At 40.6% G+C, this 24,599-nt stretch overlaps 1 protein-coding gene across 3 annotated transcripts in view; it reads right to left on the minus strand.

Annotated features, from left to right (window-relative positions):
- Positions 1–1,590: 1,590 nt before the first annotated feature.
- The window catches only part of HIVEP3 (HIVEP zinc finger 3), a 192,720-nt gene continuing 169,711 nt past the window's right edge, over positions 1,591–24,599 (minus strand). For all 3 annotated transcript variants that reach the window (XM_089686294.1, XM_089686293.1, XM_089686292.1), the window contains exons 7-9: positions 24,248–24,346; positions 20,218–21,020; positions 1,591–9,303 (exon numbers count right to left, since the gene is read on the minus strand). In XM_089686294.1, coding sequence (XP_089542420.1) covers positions 8,848–9,303; positions 20,218–21,020; positions 24,248–24,346 — 1,358 coding nt within the window. In that variant the 3' untranslated portion in view covers positions 1,591–8,847. The remainder of the gene's footprint in view (positions 9,304–20,217; positions 21,021–24,247; positions 24,347–24,599) is intronic.

Raw genomic sequence — 24,599 nt, forward strand, 5'->3', positions numbered from 1 at the left:
TGTGAACAAATCAACTGTGGGAGCAATAATTAGAAAATGGAAGACTACAAGACCACTGATAATCTCCCTCGATCTGGGGCTCCACGCAAGATCTCACCCCGTGGGGTCAAAATGATCACAAGAACGGTGAGCAAAAATCCCAGGACCACACGGGGGGACATAGGGAATGACCTGCAGAGAGCTGGGACCAACGTAACAAAGGCTACCATCTGTAACACACTACGCCGCCAGGGACTCAGATCCTGCAGTGCCAGACGTGTCCCCCTGCTTAAGCCAGTACATGTCCGGGCCCGTCTGAAGTTTGCTAGAGACCATTTGGATGATCCAGAAGAGGATTGGGAGAATGTCATATGGTCAGATGAAATCAAAATAGAACTGTTTGGTAGAAACACAACTCGTCGTGTTTGGAGGAGAGAGAATGCTGAGTTGCATCCAAAGAACACCATACCTACTGTGAAGCATGGGGGTGGCAACATCATGCTTTGGGACTGTTTCTCCGCAAAGGGACCAGGACGACTGATCCATGTACAGGACAGAATGAATGGGACCATATATCGTGAGATTTTGAGTGCAAACCTCCTTCCATCAGCAAGGGTATTGAAGATGAAACGTGGCTGGGTCTTCCAACATGACAATGATCCCAAACATACCGCCCGGGCAATGAAGGAGTGGCTTCGTCAGAAGCATTTCAAGGTCCTGGAGTGGCCTAGCCAGTCTCCAGATCTCAACCCCATAGAAAACCTTTGGAGGGAGTTGAAAGTCCGTGTTGCCCAGCGACAGCCCCAAAACATCACTGCTCTAGAGGAGATCTGCATGGAGGAATGGGCCAACATACCAGCAACAGTGTGTTCCAACCTTGTGAAGACTTACAGGAAACATTTGACCTCTGTCATTGCCAACAAAGTATTGAGATGAACTTTTGATATTGACCAAATACTTATTTTCCACCATAATTTGCAAATAAATTCTTTCCAAATCAGCCAATGTGATTGTCTGGATTTTTTTTCTCATTTTGTCTCTCATAGTTGAGGTCTACCTATGATGCCAATTACAGGCCTCTCTCATCTTTTTAAGTGGGAGAACTTGCACAATTGGTGGCTGACTAAATACTTTTTGCCCCACTGTATATCTGAGGATATATCCAATCCAGATGCAGTCTTTTTGATTCCATTGAGAATGAAAAGGAAAACAATCTAATGCAGTGAATGTGTCCATAATGATGTTGGTCATTATTTTAAGCAGAAGACATCTAGTGGGGGAGAGTCCTGGAGTGAAGAGGAGTTTTTCATTGGAGTTCTACAATCAGGGGGCTGGCTATGCATTGTGCAAGGGCTGCCTGCATCATAATACAGGCTTAGGAAAATGACAAACCCTTTGTATCCAAAGCATCTCGTATACTGTCCATACACACACACACCTAGAGGCAAAACTGTTTTTCTTTCAAACACTTTCATAAAAGAGTCCATTTATGCCTAAGGTTAGCACTTACAGAAACAGCAGTGTGACATAAGCAGGCTGGAAGGACACACACACACCCACTGTCTCTCACACACTCTTATGTACAGTAATTCAATAAGCAGACTACAATCATTGGGAATGTAAAAATTTATTTCTACATGCGCAATTCTTTTTTTTTTTTTCTTAGTAGTTTTTCTCCTTAAGTAATATTAAAAATTTTCCTGTGCCAGTTTTTTCAGCCAGGTTTATATATAGATATTTATAAAGAGGAATATTATACAGGGAGAAAGATCATTACTCATGGAGCAGGTTAATTACAGAAATGGGGGTTCAGTCAAATCAAAATACTGTCACAAATATTCTAATCTCTGTAATATCACTTTCATAACAAGATGATATTCTGTGCTTCATTTGGCTCCCATCATTTTTACATCCTGCCCCTCCCCCTCCCACAGTTCCTACCCATTCACTAGACCCAAACACCAACTCTAGGTATGTACAACAGAACAGCACCTTAGCTTGCGCGCATAGGAATGTATTGCCATTTTACATTAGGAAACACATAAAAAAATGACCCTTTTACCTTGAAGAGGGTAACAGGGAAACCTTGGCTTATTTTACCCTTTCTGTGCCTTAGACATGGGCAAATTAAGGCCAAGTAAGTGCAGAAATCTCAGCTGGGGAACAAAAAGAAGGGGGAAAATTAAAAAGTATTAGACAATGAAGAGTAGAGTAAAAGGAATTCTGTTGCAGAGCATTTACAGACTTAATGTACAAAAGGATCTTGTTTTCTTAACAAACTTTATTAAAAACTCAAAGTACACAGAGACATTAGTCACCAACTATCCAACATTTGAAATTTTAACAGGCTTTGGTGACATTGGCTGTGTAAGTGGTGCAGATGCTTTCAGCATATAACTTTGGGGCACCTCCACTGGAGGAGGAAAAGTCCATTGGCTGAGTTAGACATTTTCAGCCCATCTCATTGTTTTCTTATACCAGTGCAAAAGTGATTTTGGTGTTGCGGGTCACAACCCCGATGTTCACAAAGGCTACAAGCAGGACCTTTCAAAATTCGTATTGGTTTATAATGCTTGACAGCCATGTAAACTGTGTGGTTTCCTGTAGTTTCAATCGCCTTATTTTTATTAGAAGTGGCAGACTGAGAAATTAAAAAAAAAAAAAAGTTTTTTTTTCTTTTTTTACTTTATCTAAAAAATGAGTACCCCTTCTATATCCCCACCCCATGCAGTACCTCACCTAAGTGATCAGGACAGTAAAACCAATGAAAGTCTGTCCATTCTAGTAACAGAGCTTGTATGAGCTCTCTCTATAGGAATGGAAAAATTAAGTCCACCAAAACAGAGCGTGCACTATTGCTTTCAAGGGCAGTGCAAGGGTCTCATGCTGAGATCCACAAAAAAAGTGGAAAACCTCTTTATGCAACCCCAAAAAACATGATCACATAAGTTTACAGCGTAGAAAAATGACAAGCAAAGTTTTTGAAGATTGTAAAAAAAGCTGGAGCTTAACCCTTTAATTATTTCATGTTAAGACATTCAAGTCAACCTCATTATAACCAGTCTGATTATACGGTGTTAAGACTAGTAATAAAAGCCATAAAACATTTTAGAGCTTGAGAATATAAAATAAATATACAATATAAAGGATTATGTTCTAAGATGCATCTGTGCGATTTCCTCTAATAGGCAGAGTGTTTATTTAGTATGAAATGTATTAGGAATGTTTTAATGTACTCATGCATACCTCTAAATATTAACTGTGGGCAACGCAGTGTCTACTATTCAAAAGTGTAATAATGTGGACAGAAATCTCTATGTATACATAGGAATGCATATGTGTGTGTCTTATACATCTCAAGGCAAAGTGGGGACAGTGTGAGTGCCAACTTTGTATTCCCCCAGACTCAAAAGATGCTACAGCATTAATTGAAATGTAGGTCATGTGGGGATGAAGCCTTCACCAATATGTTTGAACAAGTGGAATTTGCACACCCTGCCTACCATCTTGGAGGATAAAGAAACCATAGCCATGGTATGACAGTCTCCATATCCATGTCTATGGGTCAGGCAGACAAATATGCTGGCCAACCACTTTCAAGAGGGAATGTTAGACACAGGCTGTAAGGTGTTTAGATCAAGTCTGCAAATCTGACTGACCACTTATGTTTAAGATTGCCATTGACTGATGCAGGCCTCATAAAATGTAAATTCAAAAACTGTATAGTAACAGAATTTCCCAGCTCAATAAAGTAAAAGTGTACTTCAGCCCCTATTTTCAAATATTGATATTAGGATAACAGCTTTAGTGCAGTAAGATTTAGTTAGCTTTTAACATTAGAAAATAATACTGTGCTTATTTGAGAGGCCCATAATAATGATGCAAGAAGACCTATTACTTCTACGCATCACTCCCTGTTGACTTCTTGACACTCGAACATGGACATACTGATATACTAATGTATTAATAATGATGTCAATTGAAAGAGTGCATACAATTATTATCGCGCAGAGTAGGCTTTTTCAATTATAGCATACAGGAAAATGTATATGTGTGTTATCAATTTGTGACGCATATTTGATGAATGTGGAATGCAGTGTTTGCATATTGAACTGGATTTATGGAGAGCCGTGCATACCTGTAATTATTGCTGCTTTTTCCATGAATTAGTTTGCTTTGTTTTTAATTCTGCATACACAGCAGTGTGAATGAATCTAAAAAATCTCAAACTGAATTCAAACTCATTCTGAGCTGATTTCAAATGCAAGTCATTTTTCTTTTTAGATTTGCTTCTGGGTTTAAAGCATATATAGACTCCCTGACAGGTTTTGCCAGTAAGTGTGAAGATGACGATTCTGCTGGTTGATTATTGTACTATCCTAGTGATTCAGTGTCTAAATGCATATTAAACAGAAAATATCCGTGTGTGCCAAATACCTGCCTTACTAACCCTATACAATTCTGAATTTTGGCTTGAGTGTCAGAGGCATGAGAAGTTTACATTCTGCATGTATTGCCAAGTCAATTTGATCCAGATACACTATAAATCTACATTCATACCAGACTGCATATAAACACCTTAGAAGTTACATAGAATAATCTTTGGCATTCATATTTAGAATACCTTACTTCTATAAATGTTATCGGTAGGAGGTTTATACTCCATTGTTCACCAAGCGGAAATTGTTCCCTTACCTATGCTAAATTATCCATTGAAACCTGGGGCCATCCTGAGAAACAGTATCTTAGGAGAGAAATGCTAACCAGCAGAACTCTTTATAATATCCCCTGAAATCTTACTGCCTGAAACTCTCCATTGGATGAAACACATTGTTTGAAAGCAAAGACATTTTTTTAAAAATTATTTCCAAGTCAAAATTAAATATATAATGCAATATTTACATACAGGGGCAAAGTTACTACAGCAGGAACAGTTTTTAGTGCAATAGACCAGGGGTCTCCAAACGTTCCAAACAAAGGGTCAGTTTACTGTCCTTCAGACTTTGAGGAGGCCAGACTGTGGCCAGTGGGAGTAGAAAATGCCCTGGAAGTACACAATGCCCCATCATTGGGAGGAACAGTGACCCATTGTTAGTATCAGGGCAACAAATAGTCCCCCATCATTGACATCAGTGGGAGGAATAGTGTCCCCATTGCTGGTGTCAGTGGGGGAGAAGAATGCCTTGTATTTGTGGCAGGAATGTGCCTCAAAGGCCGGATAAAGGCAAGCAAGTTTGGAGACCACTACAATAGACAACTGAAAAGAGGTCTGCAAATACATGTCAGACGTGGTTATGTATACGTCTTAAACTGGTGCAGTACCACGACTAACCACAAGAGGGGGAAAGTTTCTAACAAAAGTTGCCAATGGAAAGATCATCTACCTGCGGTATTTCGGCAAAATCATAAACTGCCTGTATTTTATTTTGCATCTGCTGCACGTGTAAGCATTTCAGCAAGTGTTGTTATGTATATTGAATACGAGTATCTACATATGTGGTACATGAATATTTTGGTGGCAGTCTATGGAAGAGTAATTTCTGAAAAAAATCCATACTTTCAGCTCTGGCTTGGAGCATTACTTCCCAACCCATTTCTGTACAACCTACAGCATATATTATTTTGAAATAAAAAAATTGCCCTTTGATATCTTCGATTTTGATACCACTTCAGCTGAGGTAGCATGCTTGCTCTCTACCAATTGACAAGCTATTTTTGCCTAAAGAACATATACCTTGGCGAATTGTAAAGTCAGAACTACACACTGTATTATGGAACTGTGTGTAGGTTACAATACATGCAAAAAAACAGAGGCCTTCAGTTTAAATACAAGAGAAAAATATTTATCCTATTTCTTTAGTCAAAGAGTTTTATACAACTTCCATTTGGGAAATAATGGTTAAGCAATGGTGCTCATGGGGCCCAAAAGTTGAACAGCCCTTTTTCACTTATTGATTCTGTAATAAAAGATATAATCTTCAGCTTCAGAAGTATTACTAGAAATGAAAAGGAAGGGTAACCAGGCAATAATTAAACACCGGAACAGAATATACTGCTTCCTTATTTTGTTGAGGCGATATAAAAAAAGTGTACCAAGGAGCCTGCTCCTTCCCTAATACATGCATACCACATTGCTTTGGAGCCAAGAGAACCTTCCACAATAGCTTGCAGGCCTCATCTGTGCAACATAACACCAACATACAGTACATAGATGTCAGAACCAGTACGTGGAGTGATGGCCTTCCATAAACGATTGCACCCAAAGTTAGAATTCAGGGTTGTTGTGTGAAGTACATACACTGCACACCTGGGCATCTTCTGAGAGGGAATCCAATGGTAGTCCTGTTTCCATGCAGCACAACCCTCTAATATTCCACTGGGGTATTGGTGTGAATGTTGTAGATGCTGGTAGTGTCATCGCAGTAAGGAAAAACATCAGCGAGATTTACAAAGACAGGCAAGGAGTCAAACATATGTCAATTCAGTGTAAGGCTCCATGCACGCTGGCTTAAAAAAAAAAAAGTGTTGTTTCTACAGAATTTGAGTGTTTTGCTTGTAGAGGCAACTAATGTTATCCTATGTGTCCATGCACATTAGGTAGTCTAGAGGCATTTAAACTCAGCGTTTAGAGGCAGAAAAAAAACCCTTCTGTTTTGCATTTTTGAGAGCGCTTTTCCTAACAGAATAAAAAATGCTAAACGCTCCTAAACGCTAGTACAAAAAACATTCAAAATTACCATTTGTTTCTGCCAAGAGCACTGATTTTTTTTTTTTAAGATAGTGTGCATCTGTCTGCTGCTTATTTAACAAATGAATTTGCTCTATTTAATATGACTTTGTAACTCCTTTATCGAGCAAACTTATTGGCCTACTTTTCATACATTTGAGATAAATGTTTTGTGTGCAGCAGTTCTGCACTGAAAAGGTAAACTATGTAGACCTTGTCCAAGGTGCACATTTATTGGAAACAAAGCTACTGTTGACCACCACAAAAAGCTGTAAGCAAATTCGTTTAAAGCCTGCACATGACACCAGTCTGCATTTTCTCTCTGTAAAGCTGCCTTTGTAAACCCCCCCCATTATTTGCTAAAGCACACCTACTGAATTTTCGGTGTTGGGTCAAAGTATGCTTTAAGTCATGACACTGACCATGAATGTGAAATCATATGTAATGAAAAATTATACAAAAATAAAAGGATTCCAATGGCTTGCAAAAGTGCTTAATTTAAAGGCTTAAATTTTACTTCCATGAGAAGAATTTAAGAGAAAAAACAGTCTTACAAATGTAGATTAGGCCAGGTAGAAGGAGGCACAGTGGTCTCCTGACCTGGCATCAGTAGAAAAGTATGATAAAATAAACAAAATTCAAGTGCTGAGCGAAGCATTAAGACGAAAAGGATGGAAGGAAAAAAACAAAATGGAAATAAGGTGCAGCGTGGAAATATTTTCCTTAAGTGCTAAAAAAGAAAAGATTGCACTATATAAAAAACTTAAGAAATCCTAATAAAACATGCCAGCAAATGCTGCATTTTGGGAAAAAAAGCACTGAGGATTCCCTTGTAGATGAGTGAGATGGTTAATCCATCAGCAATTAACCAATGTCATGATACAAATATTTAACTAAAACCTCTAACCAACTCACGAGGAGTACCAGGCAGCACTGCTCGTATAATGCATTGATTTGCAGTTGAGCACCAAAATGAACTTGGTGCCACAGTGCAGCATGGCTTATCCCCAGTCATTCCACAACCTCATCTTCAGAGATCAGGTACATCTAATCAGTGCAAAAAACATGTTAATGCACAGGCAATTGGTGTTACAATACAACATACCATGTGCTATATTTGCTTTCAATCACATTTTACAAGTGCTGGATTTTTCACAACATAAAAAGTTAAAATAAAGCTTTTCCTTTTTTGTACCCAAAACCCTTAAAGCAGAAACGGTAAAGACAATACAGTGCTAATTAAATAAATTCATATAAATATCTGTACATCACTGTGGATGCCTATCCCAGTTCAATATATATATATATATATTTATATTTTGATATATATATAGGCTACATATTAAAATAAAAAAAAAATGTCAGTGCATGTGCTACCCAGATCTCAGGATCACATTATATGGGGGAGCCCAGCAAGGGGGATTTCATGGAAGTTTGCTTATCCCCTTAAGAATATTTATAGCAGGTAAGCATCAGAAAAGATTCACATTTCTTTCACAGCGTACAAAGTTCCGCTTCAGTTTTTTTCCCATTTTGAAGTAAATTGTGTACAAAAGGCACAGATAAACTGCATATGGGTAGGAAAAAGTACATGGGAAAAACTACAAGATAAAACTATTAAATAAAAAAAGGAATGAAATGAAGTCATTCACCCTCTTCAGCCCAGACAGGGAGAAAAAGGAATCTATATACTATGTGTGTATGTATATATATATATACACACGCACACGCATACACACACTGTATATAAGCCATGTGTATCTGTAAACCCTTATTTCACATCCTACAAGGATCTTTATATTGTACCATAATGTCTCTATTTAAAGGTCATAGTCAAACCCTGAACACTTGTTCAAGTATCCAAGGAGAGCCATCTCACGAAGCTGAACGCTTCTAAATTCCAAAGAAATGCATTCTTTACTTTGTTAAACCATCCATCCACCACGTTCCAGGATCCTTACCCTGTATCCTGAAAGAATCCATAACATCTTAGTATTTGCACCAACACCTCAGGACTGTTCTCCTGTATTATAAGAGAAATCCTTCCTAATGTACTAAGTGTTTCCTCACACTGTAACGTAGACAAATATGTCACAGAGCAAGAACGCTAAATTGGGATCATCCATTCAAATAATGTCTGGTCACCCCTCTTCTTCCAAACGCTCCCCTTTCAGAGAGCTGGTGTGAACGAGAGGTGTTCCAGGTGGAGGTGGAGTGCAAGCTGTCTGGCAGTAAGTGCTTGGTGTTGGGGAATGTTGTGGGGCTGTGCTGGGGGGCGATAGTACCCTGTCTTCCTCCTCCTCATGCTTGTTAGTCCTGAATAGCTGTTCACTTTCTTGTGGCTGCTGGGATGCCTCCTTGTCAGGACTTTCTGAATGAAGCCCAGGGAACACAGGTCCCAGGAGAGAGGGCTGAGGGCTAGGCCGGGCTTGTACCATCTGAATGCCTCCAATAGGTATCATTGGGTAGGGTGTCCTCTGAAGATATTGTGAGTGCAGGGGTAAATGACTGTACAAGTTCTCCCCACTCCTTGGCAAAATGTGAGGCATAACAGGTGAGCAGAGGGATCTGGATGAAGAACAGGATGGTCCAGGTTTCTGAAAATAAATGAACACAATTAATACTATGGTTCAAGCAACACATTAAAAAACAGATGTAATCATGTATACAGCTAACCTCAAAAATCAATAATGTATTCTGCTCTATAATCACTGGGTGACAATAACTTTCTAGTCCTGCACCAACCTGCCATGACTGCTTCTGAACCACCTTAAAGTGGTTGTAAAGACTCAAGGTTATTTACCTTCATGTATTCTAGAAGTCTATTCGCTTGCAGAGATGTGTCCGAAAGGAGCAAAATGGAAAGTCAAGGTCACTGTATAGGCTATTGCAGACAATCACCCCCCCCCCCCCTTTAGGGGGTCATCAGCAGCCATTAGGGCTATCATGACTTCTGAAGGTAACTTTTGAAGGCATGGCCAGCGCTGATGAACGGTCCGTGCAGTGGTCAAGTGTCAGGTTGGGTTATCCTGTCAAGTATGAGAGAATAATACATCCATCCACACCAGATGTCATGAAATTTCTCTTGATTATTCTTAACAGTGTAAATCCATTTCTTGGCATCCATCATCCTATCTAACTCGCACCAGTCCTGTAGGGTGGGATAGAGTTTGTTTCCAAAATTTTGGGATAAGGCTTTTAGCCGCATTTAAAAGGTGTGGAGTGACAATATATTTGTATGATTTGAAAGATATTGGGGTATTGTGGAATAAATAGTGGAGGAGAGTGAATGGTATAGGTTTGAGGGAGGTTTTCTGAATCCACAGTGAAAGTTCCCTCCAAAATTTTGGAATCTTAGGGCAATGCCACCATAGGTGCATGTAAGTGCCTCTAGCAAGTACGGTCCACAGTCCACAAATCTTAGCCAACTGTGAAGGGGTTTTATTCCTGTGGGAGAGAAATTTAAAGCATAATTCTTGAGTTTTACAACTTATAGAGGACATGTTAGTTTAATAATATTTTGCAGCTGGGGCGGGGGAAACTGAAATGCCAACTCCAGTTCCCATTCCCGCACATAAGGGACCGTCTGGGAGTGGATAGTAAGTAGGTGTTTGTACATTTGCGATAACAGATGTTGTGAGTCTTCTGTGGAGATGCACATAGATTCCAAGGCTGTTAAAGTGTTAACAGGGTGGAGCTTGGGGTTTAGTTTCTTTAAGAAATCATTCAATTGCCTGTGATGCCATGCAGCCATGGTATATTCATCATAAAGTTGTCTTAGCCCTACCAAAGACCGAATAAGTCCCATAGGAGCTAACCGACAACAGGTACAATCACCATCCCTCCTACATGTCTTAAAAAAACTTTACATACTCACCAGGAGGGAACCAAGGGAACCCACCAAGCGGCGTCAAAAGGTGATGTGGATGGAGACAGTTCTCCCAATTTATTGACCTGGTACAAAATCTTTAGAGTGCCCAGAGATAGGGGGGGCGTTCAGCCAGGTAAGTATAGGTGGAACCCACGGTGCCCCCGCCAGGTTGCGTCCCGCAATATATTTATCAAGGGTAACCCAGATCTTATCCTTCGAATTATGACACCAGTTAAGGACGTGGACGAAAGCCATGGCTTTATAATAAAGCGAGATATCAGGTAGGCCTAAACCCCCATCATCTTTAAGTCTGCAGAGAATAGAGTATTAGAGTATGCTAGCTTAGGTTGTTTCCCTTGCCAAATAAAAGATATTAACAATCTATGGGTCTGCCTAAAGAACAGGGGAAACAAACGTATGAAGAAAGCAAGTATAAAATTCTCAGCAAGATGGACATTTTAAGTACATTGACACGCCCCAGTCACGTAACAGTAGTGTTCTACCATTGTTTTAAGTCTCTTTCTACAGCCTGTAGGGGTGTACTATATTTCGCAGAGATCAGGTGTGATCTGTATGCCTAGGTAGGGTAATGTGTTTTTCAGGTAAAGGGAAAGCTGGCTTTAAGCTGCGACATCAGTTCTGGTGGGATAGTGACCAGGAGAATTTCAGATTTCCCATAACTGAAGTTAGATAGATGGCCATACCTTTGAAGTTCAGAAATTAGGATCGGTTAGTGAGTGGTTGGGAGACATAAAATAGTATGTCATCCACATATGCAGCCAATATGAATGCCTCTAATATCCCCATTTTGCCTGACCTTCCGCAAAAGGGGTTCCAATATCAGAGTGAACAGGAGTGGGCATAGGGGACACTCCTGCCTGGTTCATTACAAATTCCAAACGACTCAGTGTCCCATTCACCTTAACTTTAGCCTCCGGTTCGTGATAGAGGCCTGATATCCAACCCATCATCCTCTTCTCCAGATGCAGCTTAAGCAAGGTCTCCTCCATGAACAGCCAATCCACCCTATCAAATGCCTTTTTGGCATCCGTTGCCAAAATTAAAAAGGGTGAATGCTCCGGGCCATGATGGGCCCAGTGGAGAATATTAAGGGCCCAAATAGCGTTATCTTGGTCCTCCCTGGTCATTATGAACCCTGTTTGATCAGGGTGGATGATCATAGGGAGGAGATCTTGTAGTCTAGTGACCAACAGCTTTTAAAGGATTTTTGTGTCAGAGTTTAACAAAGAAATAGTTGTGTAGTTCTGACAATGGGCTGGATCTTTCCCAGGTTTGGCCAGTATTAAAATAATTACACAGAGGCTAAACCAAATGGTGTGCTAGTTTTTTGTAGTAGGCATTGGTAAAGCCATCTGGGCCTGGGTTCTTCCCATTGGGGAGGCCTGAAATTACCAGACAAGTGAAGGGGCATTCCAACTCCTTTCCATGGGAAGACAGGGGTATTCCACTTCATGTAAATATTGTTGTGTCAAGGTATGCTTCTGGTTGTCAAGATAGTGGGTCGGACAGGGGATAAAAATGATAAAGAAAGTGGTAATATGATCTAAAAGGTATTTGTGATAAGGGCAGAATCTACAACCTGTCCGTCTCGCGAATTCAGTTTATGGACACAGGAGTGGGCTTGTTTCTTCCATAGGGAGTGTGCCAGTAGACAGCCACATTTATTCCCATGCTCATAGAATTTATGGGCATAACAACGTAGCTTATATTTAGCCTTCCGTTCCAGCCACTCAGACAGGCAAGTTCTCAACTCCGCTAACCTAAATAAATCAGCTGACTGCAGTCGGCTGTTATGTGTTTGTTCAAGCACTCGTATCTGGTCAACTGGTTCGGTAATTTCTTTCAACCTATCTTTTTTAATTTTACAGCCATGTGCTAACAGCACACCGCGGATTGTAACCATATGGCCCTCCCAGATTGCTTGTGTGGACACCCCATCTGTGGAATTTAATTCAAAGTATGTTTTAATAGAGGATTTCAAGTCTGTCAGAACAGTACTGTCATCCAGTAAGGACTCATTCAGGCGCCAGGTCCATGCAGGGTGATATGAGGCCACAAGCTGCAAGGTCATTGAGACCGGAGCATGATCAGAAACAGTGATTTGTCCAATATTAGGATCACCAACTCTATGTAAATAATATTGGTCAGAAGAGAAGGTTTATCTTGGAATAGGAATAATGTATATTGGAATAATAACTATAATCCCTAGCAGTAGTATGACCAGCTCTCCACTAGGTGCAGGTGAAGGGGTTTCCAGCTGAGGATCGGGAGGGAGATTGAAATCCCCACCAACTACCTTCTTTAAATTCAAGCAATTTCTTCATCACAGTGGACAAAAAATTAATGGTGCAGGTATTCGGAGCATAAGTGTTGGCTATGTTGATCGTCCCACCCTTTATAGTACCCTTGATGAACATGTATCTACCCTCCTGATCTAGAACTTGGGAAGTAGTGACAAAAGGGCATGTCTTGTGTATGCCTATCACTACGCCCCTTTCTTTAGAAATCTGAGAGGGGCAAAGGAACCATTGGTTAAACACTGACGGAGGCAAAGTAGGTGTAGAACCTGTGAAATGAGTCTCCTGAAAACAATACTATATGCAGCTTTAAATGGCAGAATTCTTACCATAATTTACCACGTTTATGTAGCGAACAGAAGCCATGAATGTTATATGACAGTACTTTCAGTTTGGATGCCATTATCTCAAAACAGAACAAGGATCCCTGTAAAGTGTATTAGGAGACTATCCTAACAACCAGTGATTAGCATACCAACATCAGAACCCATAAGGGCTATGAAGCAGTCCCTGTTGTAATGTTGACCAGATGAAAACAAAAGAATTAAATGAAAATGAGACAAACACCAAAAAAAGGGTAGTTAAGAACAATATGGCAGGAGAAGTCGGGTGCGCCCCACTTAGGTTCCTCCCACAAACTGTAAAATATAGTAAGGCCTCCACGTGGAGGGGACAGGCTGACATGGGTGAGTTGGTCAGACATATACAGGGCACATATTACCACGACCCCAGGCATGTATAGAGGAAAGTGTATACAGTGGATACCATGTGTACTAGGGTCAAGGGACAACATCCAGCAGGCAAGCAGGTATCAATAAGGCATGAATTCTCGCCACTCGTACTAGCAGCAGTGATAGAAACACATTAAAAAATGGAGACAGTGGCATAGAGATGTCCTCCAGGGAGCTCGGAGATCGTCAAGTGGTAAAGCAATGAAGGGGGGGGGCTCCAGCAGCAGCAGCCCCCTCCAAAGGATTGTGTCCCAAGCAAGAAAGGATGGATGCAGTAAAATAGTTCAACAGGAATGATTCACTTATCAAAGCGATATATTAACTAGAACTGCACGAACAAGAAGCTAACGTCCCTGTTGAGGGGGTGCTGGGGCCGTACTTCTGCACTGACGCCAGGATCATTGAAAAACTGGTTTCCAGCTTTCCTGGCGTCGTGGCATGGGTACATCTCCAGAGAATAGCCAGTCCGGAAGATCCAAAGTGGGGGAGCTCCAGTTGTTCCAGAAATGAAAGTAGGTCATCTTTGTTGTGAAGGATTGCAGTTTTCTCGTGTGATAAGTCGATAGGGGAAACCCCAATGGTAAATGGCCCCTTCTTGCTGCAACACTGCTAGCACCAGGCTGAGGGCCCCACTCATCATAATTGTACACTTGGAGAAATCAGGGAAAAGGAAAATGTGTGCTCCATCAAAATCTATTGATTGCCGCCCACATATTAACCACTTTAACTGCATATTTGTGCACTTTACAGATGACATCTCTGTTGATGTCCTGGGGTTGTGGAAGAAAAGCCCTGTGTGTTTACCGCTGTGCTCAATTTTCATAATCATCCAATTGCAGGAGGAGGGACTCATTCATGGCTTTATGTCTGCGGGTCGTGTCTCCTAATTTTTCCCACAGTATGAGATGAGCCTTCCTGTTCAGTTTCTAAAGTCTCAACACAGTGTCAAACTGGCGGCCCTCCAGCTCAGGCATTGCATGACTGACAGTTACAAGCATGACTCCCAAAGGCAGAGTAGTTTTGCAACAGCTGGAGGGTCACCAGTTTTACACCCCTGATCTATAGCTTTTTTAAAGGAGGTCTCAACTGTGGCTATAAACTGCATAATGTTAAGCTTTAGTAGGCAAAGCTCTAATGTGTTCCTTTATGTCCCAGCCCTCTTCCAGATCACCCAGTGCTGAGCCTGAATTGGAATAGTGAACAGAGGAGGATGAGAGAGCTGGGCTGAGCTGCATACCTGCAGGGAGTTGTGGCTTCAAGAGGCAACAGGAGAGGAACGGCGATCCGGCACCATTTTGGATTCCCCAAAGCATGGCCTGTGTCCCCTGGTAAAATAGGAATCAAGCGTTCCCAAGCAGGTTCTAGGAGTTTGTGTAGATGCCCGCTGTCTTCCCTGCATGTCAGTGGTCTGGTCCTTCTCTGAAGCGGTAGACAGCCCAGGGGAAGTGGGCTCTTCAGCTCTACTACCTCATGCTCACATAACCAAAACATGCTCCCACTCAAATCAACCTTTCTGTCCATGTTTCAGGTTACACCCATAGTTAGGGTGCAGCATAAAACATAGTTATAGTCTGCAACCCTACACCCCCAAACTGCCCATTCCCCTTACTGAATCTGGGAGATTGTTCTCCCTGGAGTGCCCTGCGTATTTCTGAATTTGTCTCAGCCCACACAGCCACATAATTCATTCACATGATCTATGAATCAAAAAAACTATAAGCTGCATTTGCCACTGTAGCAAATGGATTTGTAGTTCACAAGTACGGCGACATCATTGCAACTGTACTCCATTGCTACTTCTTCCAGCCCCATAACCGAAGGTCTGTAACTTGGTATGGATCTGAATTGGGGGAAGAGTCTGCAGGAGCCTGAGCGCTGCACCCATGGATCCACTAATCATCATTTGTTTTGGCATTACGGCCTTCAATGTCAAGGAAAAAAAAAAAGTTATAAATGCTCATTTTTGTACTCATCTTTAGAGTTGTGATCACATATTTACCCACTGAGAAGGGAGGTGCATTGTAGCACAGCAACGTTTTTTATCACTAAGTAATATATGTACAATTACATTTATTAAAGAGTGTCAATACATCACAGTGGATTGTAGGAGCACCCTTATTGAGGAGAGAGGTGCATTGTAGCACGATACACATTATTGTGATTTATGTTCATTTTTAAAGTTGCGAGTACATATATATTCATTGAGGACGGAGGTGTATTGTAGCACTTCTACAACCGCGCATATTTTAAAGTGGGCTTCACATACACACTTATCACTTTAAACATTATTTCACAGATTTAGGAGTGGCAGCGCAGCATCCCAATTGATTTATTATCACACACACTTGTGTTAGTTGCTAGCAGCAGCCTACAGACCCTAATCTTCCCACTGCACAGGGTTTCTCAATATTATAACCTAAAGTAAGCTATAAGCTTCATATTCATTCCACAAATCCGTAATGTTCAACCCATTAAAGCTCACCTAAATATCTTGTTTAACCCCTTCATGCCTAAGGGTAAAACAAGCTTTAACGCCTAAGCACAATCTTCCTTTCATTATCAAAGGAAAACTGGCCCAAAATAGTAGAAATTTCTTTTTTTTTTTTTTTTTCTTTAAATTTAGCTGTGTGTTTCTTGTTACAACCATAACCTACCACCAAAGAACACCCTAAAATACATTTTCCAGCTCTTGACAATTGCAGTGATACCATATATGTGTATGTTATTTGTTGTTTGTACCCACAGCACAGCCCAGAAACAATAGTGCTCATTTTGTTTTTTTTACCTATAACACACTGACATGGACACTAACAGACACTGATACTAATTAAAGAAAAAAAAAAATCCTAACCTTTGACCCTGACCCAAACATTAACCCTGGCACTTAACTAGATCAAACCTTCATCTAGGTATTTTTTATTTTATTTTTTAATATTTATCTTTTTATTTACAGTTTTTTTTCCTCTATGCAAGGAGAGAGAGAGAGAGAGAGAGAGAGAGAGAGAGAGAGAGAGAGAGAGAGAGATACAATGTACAGGTGTACCTTGTTTTACGAATTTAATGCGTTCTCCGGGACGTTTTGTATTGCTAAAAATTTGTAAACCGAAAAATGCGGTTTCCCATAGGAATGCATGGAAAACCAATTAATCCGTTCCGGAGATCAGAAAAAAAGTTTTAAAAAAATAACCACTGTCACTATAGGTCAGTGCCGGTTTTTAAATGTAAATACTGGCTTTTTTTTCCTTCACTATAGCTCAGAGAATTAGCGATCACTTTCCCCCCAGCTAAAAGAAAGAAAGTTTCCTTTTAGTTTATATCCCGGAGTTAAAAGAAACAATGTTTCCTTTTAGTTTGTTTATCTTGGGAAACAAAGTATCCTTTAGCTCTGGGGAAAGTGACAGCTAAATCTGTGAGCTATAATGAAGAAAAAAAAGCAGGCAATTGCATTTAAAAATCGGCACCGACATACACTTCATATCGTAAAAATAATTTGTAAAAAACGTGTAAACCGAGGCATTATTTTCAATGGATTTTCATTCATAAACCGAAAATTACGTTAACCAAGGTACACCTGTATCTCTCTCCTCCATTCATAGAGGAGAAAAAAAAAAACAAGGGGGGCGGACTGTACAGTAACTGATCACTGTGATAGCCAATCAGAGGTTATCACAGCGATCTTGTGACTCGGAATCGGGAGTCCCGAGTCCCAATTGTTAGAACGGGACCCGTGGCTCTCAGTGGCACCCCGGAGAGGACAGGTACGCAAATATACGGCCCCACGGAAAAAAAAACAGTTCTGTGAGGCCGCATATTTGCGTTACGTCGGCATGAGGGGGTTAACAATATAAAGTCTTGAATATAATTTAGAGAGTATCTAAACCAGCAATGGGCAAACTACGGCCCGGCGGACCTTTTAATCCGACCCGCGGATGTGGCTGTCAGGATGTGTGTAGGCGGGGCAGCGTGACGAACGTGAGGGGAGGGGAGCTAGGCTCCTCTCACAGTCCGCCCTGAAGACCGGAACGGCGCAGGAACAAGGCGAGAGGAACGCGCGGAGCAAAGGTAAGTGAATTGACACAGGGGGGACTTGGCTTACTACTTGGGGGGGAATAGTACTGTGGGGAGGTGAAATACTATATGAGGGATGAATTAATATGGGGGATGAATTACTATATGGGGGATGAATTACTATATGGGGGATGAATTACTATGGGGGATGAATTACTATATGGGGGATGAATTACTATATGGGGGATGAATTACTATGGGGGATGAATTACTATATGGGGGATGAATTACTATATGGGGGATGAATTACTATATGGGGGATTAATTACTATGCTTACTATGGGGGAATATTACTATACTTACTACGGATGACACATACACATCATTCATCTACTCTTGGTCCGGCCCCTGGGTCCAATATATGAACCCATTGCGGACCTCAAGTCAAAAGGTTTGCCCACCCCTGATCTAAACCCAGCAACAAAAAGTTACAGTATATTTGGATTTAATTATTCAGGATTTTTTTCACCCGATAATTCAGTAGTCAACAGAGATTTGGAAACAACGCTAAATACAGTGCAGTAGAGGCAGAAAGCACAGGAAGTTATCAGCTCACTGGACTTCTAGCAGGATCAACATATATTTTATTGCACTTCTTGAACAGGCATAACAAAACACTTTTAATGGTAAGTGTAACAGACAAAAAAAAGGTGCAAATAAAGTGAAGTTCTTTGTTATGGTTTACATATGCTTAAATTTACTTTTAAAGGACAGGTTCATGTTAAAATAAAAACTTGCAAAAGACAGGTTAATGGTAAAATAAATACTTCCCAGGCCCATACTATTCTCAGCGAACACCCAACTCAGGTGCCTACTTGCCTTGTTCTGGTGGCATCCTCCTGTGGCGTTTACAGTTTTGGTACAGAAATCATTTTTTCACACTGCCCCTGCTAGTGCAATTGCTTCTAATGGGCGTTAATGAGTAATTGACTCATTCAAGTCTACAGAAAGTAACTGTGCAGAAGCAGGATATCAGCTTACTGCAGCAATACTGTTAAGCCCACCAATATCGGAAAGAGACAAGTAAGCACCAAGGAGAGGGGGTTTAGCTTAGAACAGGCTGGGGGTACCAATGAGGGGGACTGGTGAATTTTTATGATAATGTTTACTTGTTCATTAAATCATGCCACAGTCTAGGCAACACAAGACAACATTTTTTGTAGCCCCTCAGCATAATACTGTATTTTACAGCATATCATATCGTGCTCTCTTAGATAAAGGTCATATAATAGCTGAAGAACTCTTTTCTCTTTATAGATCACACTCTGGGTAACTGATAATTCAACTGACTTCTTGTTGATTTCCTTGGGGTTAAGCTTAAGGTTACTGAAATCCGCTATATCTCAGCATCAGATGACACATTAAATGAAAGATGCCTTCTTCAATGTTTAGTAGCTATGGCTAAAATGTCTCTACTTCTGGCCAGATATGGTTTAACATTATAATGTTGTCTTTGGACATAAGCCAACTCAGTATTCAATTCAATATCTCCTACATACAGTTGCAAGAAAAAGTATGTGAACCCCTTGGGATTACGTGGAGTTTTGCATGATTTGGGCATAAAATGTGCTCTGAACCTTATCTAAGTCACAACAATAGAAGAACACAGTCTGCTGAACATAATACTACACAAACATTAGATGTTGCCATGGTTTAATTGCACATAACATGTAAACATTCACAAAGCAGGGAGGAAAAAGTATGTGAGGCCCTAGCTTAATGACTTCTCCCAGAGCTAATTGGAGCCAGGAGTGAGCCAACCTTGACTCCAATCAGTGTGATGATATTGGATGTGTTGCTGACAGCTGTTCTGCCCTTAAAAAACACACACCTGTTTTGGGTTTACTGGTTTCAAGAAGCACTGTCTTATGTGAACCATGCCTCGCAGAAAAGAGCTCTCAGAAGACCTACGATCAAGAATTGTTGACTTGCATGAAGCTGGAAAGGGTTACAAAAGTATCTCCAAATTAAGTCCAAAGGTTCACATACTTTTTCCTCCCTGCACTGTGAATGTTTACATGTTATGTGCAATTAAACCATGGCAACATCTAATGTTTGTGTAGTATTATGTTCAGCAGACTGTGTTCTTCTATTGTTGTGACTTAGATGACGTTCAGAGCACATTTTATGCCCAATTCATGCAAAACTCCACGTAATCCCAAGGGGTTCACATACTTTTTCTTGCAACTGTACATCACATAAATTAAATTCATTTTCCACTATGTGGTCCCCAAATTGACTTTTCTATTGCATGAATGAATTTGGTGAATGCACCAAGACAAATACAGGTGTTGGTCCTGTTATGCTGTCCCCCTGGTTAGCAGTTTCATACACATCACCTAGCACTCGCTTGGTAAAGAAAAGTTTAATTGTCCACTGAAATGTGGACAAACACACTGCAGATGCAATTAGATAATCTGAATCGTGGGGTGAAGATTATTGGCACTTGGATATGCGTGCTAAAATTAAAAATAGTACCATGATTATTTTTGCTAGAGATTTAATTACCACTTTCTCTCTTACCTTTATTCCTGATGCCTCCAAAATACCAGAAGCCCTGTGAGGTAGAGCTGTAGATGGGAAGACCCCGTGCTGAGCTTTCAAGTGGATCTGGGCATCTGACCTACTGAGGTGCAACTCCTCTCTACCAGGAGATGGGTACCGTGGTGGTGAGACTAGGCCACTTCTAAAAGCTGGATACCTCAGACTCGTCACTTCTCTGCTGGGGGAGAGATGTCTGGCAGGTGGTGAAGAACCACGTTCTGGTGACATGAAGGCTCTAGGTGAAAGACTGCGGTGGGGCGATAGGTGCTGAGGAGATATACATCTTAGTGGCGATGCTTCTCTTGTTGATGTCAGACGATGACAAGGAGACATCCCTCTGTGGGGAGAGGTACATCCTGTTGGGGAGAAGGATTTTGCTGAGCCCTCTCTCTTCTGAAGTATGTGTCTGCGGGAAGGGCCAGGTCTACTACTTCCAGTGTCTTTTCCAGGAGACCATCGCCTGTGTGGCAACTCTCTGGTATGTTCAGAAACTGCTCTGGGTTGGGGATCTTTTTCAAGAGGCTCTGAAGTTTGCAGCAATTGCGGAGAAAACTGGCAAACTGAAGCGAAATCTACTATCTCAGGGTTTTGTCTTAATTCATTAGGTGAGAATTGAGTGGCTGTATTTGGAGAGGGATCTGGATTCCTCTCTTCTTGACTATCATCATCATCATCCTCTTCATCATCTTCATCAGAATCATCATCATCTTCTGTATCTTCCAAGTCAGAGAACTGGTGCTCTTCCACCACATCGCTGTCTGGCCATCGCTCATCACTTGTCCCTGAAATATGGCAAAACAGATTAAGGTTAGCAAAGAACAAACTTATTCATGTTATTATTAGTAATGGTATAAATAGAACGCACATATACACAAATGAAATTCCCTTGCAGAGTCCCCAGTATCCTTTCTAAAAAGGTAACATTTACAGTGCCTTGAAAAAGTATTCATACCCCTTGAAATTTTCCACATTTTGTCATGCTACAGCCAAAATGTCAATGTATTTTATTGGGATCTTATATGATAGACCAGCACAGAGTGGCACATAATTGTGAAGTGGAAGGAAAATGATAAATGGTTATCAACATTTTTTACAAATAAATATCTGAAAAGTGTGGCGTGCATTTGTATTCAGCCCCTCCGAGTCAGTACTTTGTAGAACCACCTTTCACTGCAATTACAGCTGCAAGTCTCTAGCAGCTTTGCACATCTAGAGAGGGACATTTTTGCCCATTCTTCTTTGCAAAATAGCTCAAGCTCTGTCAGATTGGATAGAGCCTGTGAAGAGCAATTTTCAAGTCTTGCCACAGATTCTCAATTGGATTTAAGTTTGGAGTATAATTGAGCCATTCTAACACATGAATAGGCTTTAATTTAAACCATTCCATTGTAGCTCTGGCTGTATGTTTAGGGTCATTGTCCTGCTGGAAGGTGGACCTCCGCCCCAGTCTCAAGTCTTTTGCAGACTAACAGGTTTTCTTCTAAGATTGCCCTTTATTTGGCTCCATCCATCTTCCCATTAACTCTGACCAGCTTCCCTGTCCCTGCTGAAGAAAAGCATCCCCACAACATGATGCTGCCATCACCATGTTTCACGGTGGAGATGGTGTGTACAGGGTAGAAAAACGAACTCCCAAACCCAATTTTGCAACTTTGACATGTGTTTGTAAAACTGTACATACTGTATCATTGCAACTACTTCATGTATCCAGGTGGATTATACCTTGTTTTTTAACGGACAGGTTAATCTTTCATTTGGTGATTAATGTTAAATGATTATCGCCTGATTTTTTTTTAACTATTAAAAGGAAAAATGGCCTTAAAAATAGTAAAAAAAAAAAACATATAATGTTTTAAAATGTAGCTGTATATTTTTAAGCCTTTACCATGACCCACCACCAAAAAAAACCCTGCAAAATAAATTCTCCTAATGATTGCGGCATTCCACATATGTGGGCACTATCTGTTCTTTGTACCCGTAGTAGGCCAAGAGACAATAGTATGCAGTTAATTTTTTCTTACCTAAACTGACACTAAAACTAACATTTGCACAGACACTAAATATAAAATCCTAGCTAAAATACAAGGACCCCAACACTCTCACTAACACTGATACTCACTAAACCTGATCAAGCCCTGATCTATTTCATTTTTTTAAAACAGACTTCTCCTTTAGCAAGGAGAAAAAGATACAATGTATCTTTTCCTCTTCACAGAAGAGAAACAGCACAGTAGTGATCACTGTGACTGGCTAATCACAGTGATCACATTATTGGCAGTCAGTTCTACCAGCTCCCGATCAGAATGAGAATGAGATCCAGAGCTGTTGGTGACAAATTGGTCTCAGTGCTGGGAGCACATGATCGAGCATGCTTCATACACAGGTGTGCATATATGCAGGGCCCAGGAAGAAAGCCATCTTCCTGATGCCACATATATAACATGTGTTAGGTGTCAAAGACCATTGACAACTCATCAAAAGTCAGTTTTCAGCAGGGAATCAGACTAAAAGCTAAATTTCACCCTGGAATCGATACTTTAACACGAATATCTATTTTTGCACAAAGCTAAACAAGTGAAGCAATCCTGGTAAGGATACTATCTGCATGCAGTCTGCATGTTCTTCCTGTGCTTGCAAGGGTTCTGCAAATCCTACACGCCAAAGACATATTGGTAGGCTAAATAGTTTCTGTGCAAATTTGCCTTAGTATGTGTGTGCATGTATGTAGGCATGTGAGATAGGGACCTTGGATTGTAAGCTGCTAGAGGATGGGGACTGATGTGAACGTACAGTATGTAAAGGACTGTGCAAAATTGTTGGTGCTATATAAATACCTGTAATAAAATATAATAAATAAGTGTGCCACTACAGACTGGCATACAAAAAAATGGATTCAGTGCCATCACACAACACACCACCAATCTGAAAACTTCTTCATTGCTGCACCCCCACTGTGAAATGGTGCAGAATGTTCAACTGTAGTTACCATGGCAACCCTGCTCTGTTGCTCGACACACCAAATCTTCAGCAAGTATCAGTACTGTAGTAATCTTGTATCAATTTCTACAAACAAGATGTGCAAAAACTCCTGGGGACTCGCTGTTTGATCTACTGGATATTTACCAAATGTATCAAGTTTATACCAAAATATATATTAGGGTTACTATTCAATAATTTACTAAAAATATGCATGCATTTTGCTTTACATGCGTTTGTCATGTTAAGCTATTGAAAACAATGAATTACATGTATTCTAAAAACCATAGGGAAAAGGCTGCAGGCTGCAGTTTGGAAAACCACAGAAACTTATATGTACCATTTCCTTACTGTTTCTGGGTGATTTGGATTCTTTTAAATCCCAAAAATAGAAACGGGCACTTACAGCCTATGGAAATAATTGTATTAGTACAAAACTGATAGTTTAAAGTGATCTTAAAGGTTTGCTTTTTTTTCTTAAAATACCAAACATGTCACATTTACCTGCTCTGTGCAATAGTTCTGCACAGAGCAGCCCCGATTTTCCTCTGGGGTCCCTAGCTGGCGCTCTGGGCTCCACCCCCCACAAGTGCCCCCAAAGCAAGCTGCTGCCCTTGGGGCACTTGTGTGTGCTTGCTCCCTAGCTGGTTTTCTGTGTCCATAAGACACATAGAACGGGTCCCTTCCCCTGTTCCTCATCATTGGCTCTGACTGATAGCAGCGGGAGCCAATGGATCCTGCTGCTGTATTTGAGCCAATGAGGAGAGAGAGCTGAGACAGCGTCAGCTCTTGTGCATATCACTGGACCAAGATATGTATTTAGGGGGGACTGCGGAGGAAGATGCATGCAGAAGGTTTTTTACCTTACTGCATAGAATGTAGTAAAGTAAAAAAAAACTAAGAAAACCTTGTCTGCTATAAATTCTAACTAAATTTATATGGTATGCAGACAGTAACATGTGGCCTGATAATATAGGGGATAAGAGCATGCAAATGCAACATAAACACTGGTTAGCCAGATTATGTAAAGTACCTTCCTCTGCATCCAGCTCCGACAGAGATGGTGGCACTAATCCTAGCTCTTGGCATTTCTTGCTGTGTGCTTTGGATTTCATGTGTTTAGTCAGATTCCCTGCAAATAAATGAATAAATACAGTTATCAACAGGACACGCGGCTAACGGTGTATTCCCACTGTTACATTCAACCTATGCCATTTAATGACTTTATTCTCTAACTTCAAAAATGCTAAGGACTAAAACAGAAGATAGTTGTAAAGCAAATTGTCTTGAGTTAAAGTGGTCTCAAGGCACATATAAAAGACATAATATTGTATTCATTAATAAAGAACTAAATGCATTTTTTTGGAAATGCTCCCTCCTCCCTA

The sequence above is a fragment of the Staurois parvus genome, unplaced genomic scaffold (assembly GCF_062004578.1).
Source record: "Staurois parvus isolate SC_StPar_1 unplaced genomic scaffold, SC_StPar_1.0 ptg000394l, whole genome shotgun sequence".
In the NCBI taxonomy this organism is placed as follows: Eukaryota; Metazoa; Chordata; class Amphibia; order Anura; family Ranidae; genus Staurois; species Staurois parvus.